The sequence below is a fragment of the Cicer arietinum genome, chromosome 2, assembly GCF_000331145.2.
Source record: "Cicer arietinum cultivar CDC Frontier isolate Library 1 chromosome 2, Cicar.CDCFrontier_v2.0, whole genome shotgun sequence".
NCBI classification, from domain to species: domain Eukaryota; kingdom Viridiplantae; phylum Streptophyta; class Magnoliopsida; order Fabales; family Fabaceae; genus Cicer; species Cicer arietinum.
Window position 1 is genome coordinate 22,894,173 of NC_021161.2, and position 10,470 is coordinate 22,904,642.

General features: G+C 29.5%; 1 protein-coding gene across 1 annotated transcript; it reads left to right on the forward strand.

Annotated features, from left to right (window-relative positions):
• Positions 1 to 6,057: 6,057 nt before the first annotated feature.
• Positions 6,058 to 9,703, forward strand: LOC101510997 (uncharacterized). Its single transcript, XM_004513645.4, has 6 exons — positions 6,058 to 6,519; positions 6,997 to 7,064; positions 7,204 to 7,326; positions 7,466 to 8,287; positions 8,378 to 8,594; positions 8,717 to 9,703. The coding sequence occupies exons 1-6, from the start codon at positions 6,246 to 6,248 to the stop codon at positions 9,241 to 9,243; spliced, it is 2,031 nt and encodes a 676-aa protein (XP_004513702.1). The 5' UTR covers positions 6,058 to 6,245; the 3' UTR covers positions 9,244 to 9,703.
• The last annotated feature ends 767 nt before the right edge of the window (positions 9,704 to 10,470 follow it).

The window sequence follows — 10,470 nt, forward strand, 5'->3', positions numbered from 1 at the left end:
AACAATTACAATACAATAACTATAGTTTTTCTACACTTCTATTATTTCATGTTATTTTTCTAGAATAAAATCGGTGAAGAAACTATACAATTCACACACAAAGAAAATATTTGTCACTAATTAATCACTTAAATTTAATTTTCTAAAACGATTTGTTAAGTTTCATATCTTTTATATCTTTTAAATAAAAATAAGAAAAATCTTAAGAAACAAATTTTAATTTATCATAAAAATTATATGTTGGGGAAATAAAATGTTATTCGTTAAAAAATTAAGTAAAGTTAGTGTTTTTTCAATATCGATATTATAAAAATGAATTCAATTATAATACACAAACTATAGTTTTTTCACACTTCAACTTTTTTATGTTTTTTTTTTTTTTTTTTTTTGGAAATGAGTTACTAAAAAAGTTGTTAAAGGGTTCAATGCATATATGACACATATCTTTATTATTAATCAATTACTTCAATTTAGTTTATTTTATATATTTTTAATAGAATAACGATAAGTATAATATATTAATTATAATTTAGGTTAAATAGCACCCGCAACCCCTTAACTTAATTTCAGTTAACGTTTTAGTCCTTTATCTTTTTTTTTTCCTTCTGATTTGGCTCTTTATTTAATTTTAAGTGACAATTTGATCTTTTATGTTTTAAAATGTCGACAATGTTATTCTTTTTTTTACAAAAAAATCATCAAAATTTTTAAACAAAACCCATAAAATTAATTATCATCTTCAGTATAATGCAAATTTCATCAAATGCATAACTCAAATATTCAAATAAACTCATATTTTCATCTCCAACAACATCAAATTCCTCAAATAAAGAATAAAAATATGAGTTTATTTAAAGATTTGAGTTATGAAATTTGCATTATATTGAAGATGATAATTAATTTTATGGGTTTTGTTTCAAAATTTTGATGAATTTTTGTAATAAAAAGAATAACATTGTTGATATTTTAAAACATAGAAGATTAAATTAATTATCACTTAAAATTAAAATAAAAGACCAAATCGAGAAGAAAAAAAAAAAGATAAATAACTAAGACGTTAACTGAAATTAAGTTAAAGAGATTGCGGGTGCTATTTAGCCTATAACTTATTATAAGAACCATATACAAGATAAAAATGAGAACAATTATAATATCCTAACTATTATTATTTTTTTGTACAACTTTTTTAAGAATGAATCACTCAAAAAATATGTTGGAGCATCAAATTCATACAAAGAAAAATGTTTGTCATTAGCCAATTACTTAAAATAAGTATTTATTTATATCTTCAATAAAAATGGTAATAATTAGAGTATACTAATTGTAATGAACTATAAAAATTATATATGAGACAAATGTTTGTTAATAGAGAATGAGTCAAAAGTGGTGTTTTATAATATCATCACATAAAAATGAGAACAATTATATACACTCACAATATCTTTTTCACACTTTAATTTTTTCACGTTTTTCTTGAAATAGTCACTAAAGAAGTCATTGGAACACATAATTTATACATGGGCCAAATATTTTTTATGAAATAGTCACTAAAGAAGCCGTTGAAACATATAATTTATACATGAGATAAATAATTGTCATTGATCATTTACTAATTGTAATGAACTATAAAAATTATATATGAGACAAATGTTTGTTAATAGAGAATGAGTCAAAAGTGGTGTTTTATAATATCATCACATAAAAATGAGAACAATTATATATACTCACAATATCTTTTTCACACTTTAATTTTTTCACGTTTTTCTTGAAATAGTCACTAAAGAAGTCATTGGAACATATAATTTATACATGGGGCAAATATTTTTTATGAAATAGTCACTAAAGAAGCCGTTGAAACATATAATTTATACATGAGATAAATAATTGTCATTGACCATTTAGTTAAATTAGTACTTTATCCAACAATCATAGGAAGATATCGTAGGAAGTGAAGATGACAGATGAAAACGAAGATATTTAAGAAAGCGAAGACATCAGAGTCAAGTAAAGTCAACCCAGTGATCAAACTCTGATTATTACACGCGTTGTTGTGTGAGTGCATTTGCCGCTGAAGATTTGCCTCTTAAGCATCTGCCCAGTGTGCCTCTTAAGCTTTTGGGCGTCTGCCTCTAAAGACTGAAGCATGCATTTGAAGCACCTACTTCAGTACCTCTGAAACTTCTATTTGAGTTGCCTCTGCAACTTCCTCCAAGATGCTGCCTCTAATGCACAACATGCTCTGACGATGCAACAAGGTGACGTTGTCCATGCCACTAATTCTAAGTCATGCAGTTATGCCTTTGGCTCTAACTACCAAACAAAGCAACACAACATCTAACTCTGATGATCAAATTATGTTCTGATGACTAAAGTCAATGAATCAGATGGAAAATCAACGCTCCGATGAAGATTAAACTTTTTCATAATTCTGATGGACCAGGAATAAATTTTGATATGTTCCCGCTGCTCTTAAACAAGCGTATGTTAGAAGATTCAAGGAGAATTATTTTCAATCGATATCTGGACATTCTTGCACAAAATCATTCTAGAAGATATATTGAAGATTTATTTTGTAATTAATCAAGCTTCAACGATCATATCCCAAATTATATCCATCAAAGCTTATTTTTTGTGAAGATCTCCATTGCCTCACACAAGGAAGAAGGAAGATACACTCAAAAGATTCAAAGAGAATTATTTTCAAGTGCTATCTGGACATTCTCGCACATAATCATTCTAGAAAATTTGGTTGAAGATTTGTTTTGGAATTAATCAAACTTTAATGGTCATATTCTCAAACCGTATCTATCAAGGTTTATTTTTTGTGAAGATCTTTGTTGACCTCACACAAGGAAGATAAATTCATAATTTATTTGAGGCAATATTAAAACTCTAATACATGTTATATAAAGGGATCAATTCTAAAGAAGAACACACAACACAACAACTCAAAAAAACCTTACAAACTCAAAATTCTCTAAGTATTCAGAATTCAAGATTTTAGTTTTAGTAAAAGATGCTCGTTCAACTTTATATTACTTAATGCTCTATTTTAGTTGTAATCAATCCACTTAGAAGAAGCAAAACATAATTCAGATTCACCCCTTTGTAACTCAACTCAGTAGTGGTTATTCTGCCTCAACGACTTATAGGTTTTCAAGTTGGAAGTTGAGAAGACTAGACTTGGAGGATCAAGGTATTTTAGTGCATCAACGGTTTGTAGGTTTTAGTCTAAAAGTTGAGAAGATTGATTTGTAGGGTCAAGTGTTGTAATTCATGTTTGAATTAGTGGATAAATCCTTCTGTGTAAGGGGACTAGACGTAGCCGACACATTGGTAGTGTAAATCATAGTATTTCTTCCTCTGCTATATTACTCTGTTTTATTGTTGCCTCTTACCTGTTTATCTGTTCTAAATATTTCGAGTCAGAATTATGAAAGGAAAATTTTAATAAGGCAAAACACAATTCAACTTCTTATTCTTGTATTTTTGCACCTTCAACTTTCACTTTAATTTGTCTTAATTTTATTTTTCTATTATTATATTTCATTATTTACTATGTATAGATTATTTTAAATGATTCATTTACAAAACTTGTAACTACATTTTTAATATGATGTCAGGGGTAAAATGTTAATGCACATGGATGTTTTCAATTGGCTCGCATCACATTGAGATTGGTACCCGTTAGAGAAAAGGTGTACCGGAATGCTCACCTTAATAATTTTGTATAAGTTTAATTGGTTTTATACTATCATCCCATGAGAAACTTCATTTTGATGTATCAAACCATCAATTTTAAAATATCATAATAAAAGTAGGATGATTTTGTGGAATATATTTCTAACGGGATAGTAGTGTAAAATTAATTTTTACCGACAATTCATCTTCTATTTTTCTATTTTATATTGTTTTATATCAACTAAAATTATGATTTTTTTAGAAAAATTTGATATTGATTTTGAATAAATAATATAAATAAAACAATTGAAAAATATATTTATTTGGACTTTATTAATTCAATAAATTAAATATAAAATATTTTCAAAACCATTCAATTACTTTCTTAATCAATAATTATATTATGATATAAAGTCAATAATTTTAAACATTTTTTTTTTGTTAAAAAAATTGAATATATATACATATTGCAATTTTTATAATAAATATTTATCTATGCATTAGGTAAAATATAATGTATTTATGTGTTCAAAATATAATTATCATGCATTAGGTAAATTTGTATTTATTTATGTCAACAAGTGTTGTGACTCTTTAAAATATATTTTGAACACAAATTATAAATGAAATAAAAAAAATGGATGCTATTAATCTAAAAATAAAATTTAAAATATTTTCCAAATCATTCAATTAATTTATTAATTAATTATTATATTTTATATAAAGTCATTTCATTTGTTGACCTATACTATTAATATAACATATTTTTAATTTTATTTTTTTTGTAATAAAAAGTTGAGTTTCTTCTTTTTATTTTCAAAAATATGAATATTTAATATCATATCTAATAATAATAATTCACATATTTTTACTTTTTACTCATTTTTAATTTAGAGTCCAAACATATATAACTCTCGTTCATTTTAAAATAAGCTTTTATTAACGTTTTTCAGACCAATAAATAATATTATGTTAAAAAATAACAATGATTAAATATATTTTAAATTTAATTTACATATATTATAAATAATTTTTACAATGTCAATTAATTATAACCGTTAGATCATTGATAATATTTGATTTTTGTCACAACTATTTCTAAAATCATACATATGATTCCTGATTTAGTAAAAAAAATTACATTTTTTATTTAATAAAATTAGAGTAAAATGATGATTTATGACTTTGTAAATTTTATACGTTGACAATGCTTGAAAATTAAACTCATATATCTAACACGTATAAAATACTAAAAAATAGATTAAACTAAACCACTAATATTTAAAACAATTAAAAATAAACAACTAATAGATCAATATACCATCTCAAACTATAAAATGTAAATAAGTTTCAAAATTTTATATATGGAATTTAGTTTGGTTGGGTTATTTGTTATTTTAGTTTTTGTTACTTAAACGAATTTTGATTTTAGTCTTTTTGAATTTTTTTCTTTAGGTTCCATCCCCTCAATAGGAGATGATATTTGTTTTTGTCCTTTACTTGTACAATCGCTTTAATTTGGTGAAGTCATATGTTGATATATGATGTTATGTGAGATTATAGTATCACATAATGCTGAGTTGTCCTATTCGCATTGCAACACTTGTATTTAATGGTAAATTACCATATAATAGAGGTGAAAAATCAAAATAAAAGATAATTATAATGTAAAAACAATTTTGTTTTTATTTATTTATAAATTACAGGAAAAAAAGGGAAAAGCAAATAAACTATAAATTTCTAGTGATCAACTATATATACAATGTTATATCACAGTAAATAATAAAGTTATTGTCTATCTAATTTTTTCTATACTAAAAGTTATTTTCTTTATTTTACAAAACATAATCTCATTTTAAAACTTATTAGTACATATTTTTTTGTGTAATTTATGGCCAAAAAGGTATTCAATTTTTTTATTTAAAAAGAAATTTAAAAATATCCAATAATATATGATTTTGTGTAATTTTATTTTATATTTTCGAATTAATTTAAAATTTTATTTAGATGGATTTATATTTAATTGTTGCATATTGAGATAGAGATAGACGTGGTATTGGCAACGAGAAAGGGCAATTCTTTCTTCTTCGGCAATAATCGGATGCTACCTTATCACCTTTCATATAACTTTTTGTTTAGTAACCTTATTAACTTTTATTAAATAAAAAAGAATCTAATTCAAAATAAAAATAAAAAAAAGGTCAAGAAGAAAATAGAAAGGATAATATCGTAAATCTATTCCTGTTGGAGGGGTTACTACCGTAATTAAACGTTACTGCGTAACTTCCTACGACTTTCGTGCTTATATTATCACAGCAAGACCAACCTCAACCGTTAGATTAACGTTCCTTATTCTCAGATCTCGAAACCCTAGAACCCCAATCCAACCTATTTAAATCTCAATTCAAACCCCCCCTCTCTCTCCCTCTCTCTCTTCCCCATCTTCTTTCTGAGTCCGTGTTTTTCTTCGGAGTGATATATAAATTGTTTTGAGATTTCAGACAAGGTGTGCGTGGAACGCGAAGGATTTCGTTGTTTTATTACAGTTTTGAATTGCGGCTTTGATGGAGAGACTGGCATCTTCGGCGGCAACAACGTCATGTCAAGAGCGTTATGTGAGCTGGGAAGAGGTTTTCGTATCGGTGGATAAGGGAAAAAGGGAGGTTCGTTATTATCTTAAAAAAAGAGGTGGTGGTTCGGATCTGGCACTCATAGGTAAAGAGAAGAGTTCCAGGCATATGTCTTATCACTACGCTATAAGAAACTCTTCCTTTGGTCCATTTTTGAAACTCAAATCGCGTAGAGAAGTTGTTGATTGGATGGATTCAATTGTTTCAGGTTGGTTCAAAAAAAAATATTCTTTTTTAATTCTGAGATCTTTTCTTTTGTTGTCTTTCTTTTTCACCTTAATTCAGGTCTATTATTCGTTTCGCTTCATCTTTCTCCCTTGTTGTTTTTTTTTGATAAATTGTTTTTTTTTGTGAATTTCGTGTTAAAGCGGTGGATTCGTTCGGTTTAATTTTGTTTTTTTTTTTTCTCAATTTTTCTTATCTATATCACACGCGTGTCAGGGATTTTGGTTTTGTATTTCTGGTTCAGATTAGTTTTTTTTTGCAAATAATTAGATCTGAAATTATAGCATATTTTATTTCATTTATACTAGAAATTTCTTCTTTATTTTGTTAAATTCTTCTTTTCATTGGCTTAGGGTGGTAGTTCTTGGTTTGATATATATTATTTGTTTAAGGATGCCGATATTATTTTTCCTCTCTAATTGAAGTTAATTTTTATTCTGTTTGCCTCTGAAATTTTCAGTTTGTTCTGCCAGCGAAGCGAATATGGTGGAAAAACATAATTATGAACCTGAGATTGAAAACTCAAAGGTATTGAATTGAAAGATGGTTGTTATGTCGACTCCTTTTCCCTGGTCTTTTGAAACTGTTGCTCTGTTTTTCTTGAATCTCTAATTTAATTTAATTTGTATTAAATCACTCATCAGTTATTCGATTGTGTTTTTTCCAGGTTAATCAATTGCAGAAGCTGCGCAATTGTACGAACGAATTTGCATGGTTAGGGTCACCTTGGACTTGTAGGAAAAGAAGAAATCACTATCAGGCATTTAAGCGGAACGGTTTTCAGATCTCTGTGAGTCATCATCTTGTCTTCATCTTTATTTACCTTTTTATTTTCATTTCATTTAAGCGTAACTGATAGCCACTGATCATTTGTAATCTGACTCTTGTAATATATTTTTTTCCCTGCTGCCTTTGTAAATTATTTTCAGGTGTATGATTTTGTGTTTATTTTAGCAGAAGAGAACAAACGTCTAGTTGCCTACTTGGAAGACCTGTACGAGGATTCCAGAGGCAACAAGATGGTTGTGGTGCGCTGGTTTCACAGAATTGATGAGGTTGGTAACTTTTTGCCTCACAATTTTAGTGACAGAGAGGTTTTCTTTTCTCTTTATCTTCAAGATCTGAGTATTGAATGCATAGATGGTTTGACTTCCGTCCTCAGTCCACAGCACTATGAAAAGTATCGGAATGAAGCTCGTCACACTCGTCAAGAACCATTTATGTGCAGCAAGCAGTATGATAACGACGATGTCAAATCCTTTGATATCACTCAACTTAAGGGTTATTGGAAACAGGAAATACTGAGGTACATGTATCCCAACTCTGACTCAAAGTCTAATGGGAGTTCAGGGCGATCAGAAGATGGCCCAGAACTGGAACAAAACTTCCAGTCTACTCCTGGGATCAGACCTAAGAAGAAGCAGCGTTTTACTAAAATTGATGGAAAAGATGAGGTGGATTTAATTGCTCATAAATTGGGAAATTTGAGTAATAGTAAGATTAATACCAAAACCAGTATGGGTAACAATTCCGTAAAACTGGTTGGTTCCACCATTTTGCCTACCATCATAGAGACAAATGAACATGCTTCACAGTATTTAGCTGTTGGTTCCCATGTTGAGGTCCTCTCACAAGACAGTGGGATTACAGGATGCTGGTTTCGAGCTTCTGTTATCAAGATGCACAAAGATAAAGTGAAGGTGCAATATCGGGACATCCAGGATGCGGATGATGAATCTAAGAAGCTTGAGGTGTGTTAAAATATCTTTTTTCCTTAGTATTGGAAGACTTTCTACGTGACTACGCTAACATTGTTTTTATGTCAATTTCCTTTGTTGTAGGAATGGACGATAGCTTCTAGAATTGCTGTACCTGATGATCTGGGTGTCCGAGTGCATGAGAGAACCAAGATCCGACCAGTGCCAGAGTCAGACAAATGTGTAATATCTTTTGTGGGTGATGTTGGTTACATTGTCGATGCCTGGTGGCATGATGGATGGTGGGAGGGCATTGTTGTTCAAATAGAGTCTGAGGCTAAATATCATGTTTATTTCCCAGGTATGATGAGCTTCTGATCTTATGTTTTGCATCAAAATTATAGGTGTAAGCCTGATAAGTTGTTTCTGGTCCATGGAATATTAGGTGTCTTATTAATTGTGAAGTTAATAATGACTTTGCAGGGGAAAAGTTGGTGTCAATTTTCAGTCCTGGTAACTTAAGGCATTCTCAAGATTGGACAGGGAATAGGTGGGTAGAAGTGAGGGAAAGGCCTGATCTTGTGACTTCTGTATTATCAAGCTTGGAGACAAAACAAAATTCCAGCAAATATAATGACAGTAAATCAACTGTAGCATCCATGGGAGATGCAATACAATCTAAGCAGACTGATACTAACTTGGGTTCTGAAAGGGATGGACTTCGAAAGCCTGAGTTAGTTCCAGACCTCTTCAAGGATGTTATGTTATCTCAGTTAAGGTGGAAGTCATCCCGGAAGAGGAATCGAAGTGGTACCTCTCACCAGAAGCAACAGTGCAATGACAGACACAGGAAATTGTCCCTAAAGGTTCGGGAGTCAGATTCTACTGATACTTTTGTGATTCCAGCTTCATTGAAAGTTGACCATGATGACTGCAAATACCCAGGAGATCCATCTATTTTCAGTTCCTCGGTCGTGCCATCTTTAACTAACATGGTTATGTGTAGGTGACTCCATGTTGTTTTCTATAGAATGGTGTCTACTTTTCGGGTTATCTAGTTTTTTCATTCCATTTAGCACAAACACTATTTATATTTAATCTTTAAACCTTGTGCATCCATTCGATGCCTCTGTTTTTTTTTTCACCTTTTCCTCATGATTTCTTCTACAGTGTTTTTTCTAACTTAGAAATTGTATCTTAGGTTCTAGTCTTTTGTTTTCCCCTGTTTATCTTGTTTGAGTTATTCGTGGCATCGGAGCTTCATTTTTATTTGGGTGCTTTGTATCCATTAGAAACCCAAGGAGGCAAGGATGATGCCTGTACCAGTTTTGGCAGGAAAGTGTAACTTAGTTGAATAACCGAGGATCGCTTTAGTTTTAAGAGGGTAGTTTTGCCCATTTATTTGCAGTCCATAATATGTGTAACTTTGGCCAATAAGAATATATACTTTACCTTTCTTTTGCTTGTTTATCTTTTGTGAATTTCAATTGATGAATGTCTTCTATTGTCTCTGCCATTTACTGTTTTATTGCTTGTTCGTTACATTTATCCCCAATTTTGTAAAAACTATATCCATTTATTTCCGAAATCACGTGGTTTGTACTGGGTTAACTACAGCGAGTCTCCTTCAAGAACATCGAGCAGTAATCTGGAAGAAGTAAGTTCCCGTAGATGACTTAATTCTGGTGATGGGAGTATGCATGGGACTAATTACTAGACTGATATGTTAGTGTGTGATAATTCACACTTCATAACAAGTGAATAAAGGATATCAGCCTCATACGGTGCTTGCTGAATATCATAAATTCAAGAAAATAAATAGAAGTAATTTGTTTTAGTACGGGTTTCATTTTATGGTGGGAAAAATTGATTTTAATTATTTTATAAAAACAATTATTTTGAATTAATTCATAAATTAATATTGTTTAAATGCTGAGTATAATATAAAATAAGTATTTGTTAAAATCTTGTGTAACTTTTTTGTAAATCGATAATATTCACGTTAAATTCTTTGAATAAAAGTGGCTTGAGGTATAAATTTGAATTACAATAGTTTTATACATTTAAGATTTTTTTTTGGTATCACTTTTACCTTAGAATGAGTCCAAAAATGCAGTTTTATACGTTTAGTTCTGTTGAAGTAAAATTACCTCGAGATTTTGATATCATTTCTTCATGAGGTATTTTTTTAATCTATTTCTTCGACCCAAATTTACCGTACTACTCACTTCTGCATA

What these genes read in the sequence shown, in the direction of transcription:
- LOC101510997 (XM_004513645.4), top strand. Translation starts at nt 6,246, where the DNA reads ATGGAGAGACTGGCATCTTCGGCGGCAACAACGTCATGTCAAGAGCGT. An exon ending in CTGAGATTGAAAACTCAAAG is followed by an intron (nt 7,065 to 7,203) that starts GTATTGAATTGA and finishes TGTTTTTTCCAG; the next exon opens with GTTAATCAATTGCAGAAGCT. An exon ending in ATGAATCTAAGAAGCTTGAG is followed by an intron (nt 8,288 to 8,377) that starts GTGTGTTAAAAT and finishes CCTTTGTTGTAG; the next exon opens with GAATGGACGATAGCTTCTAG.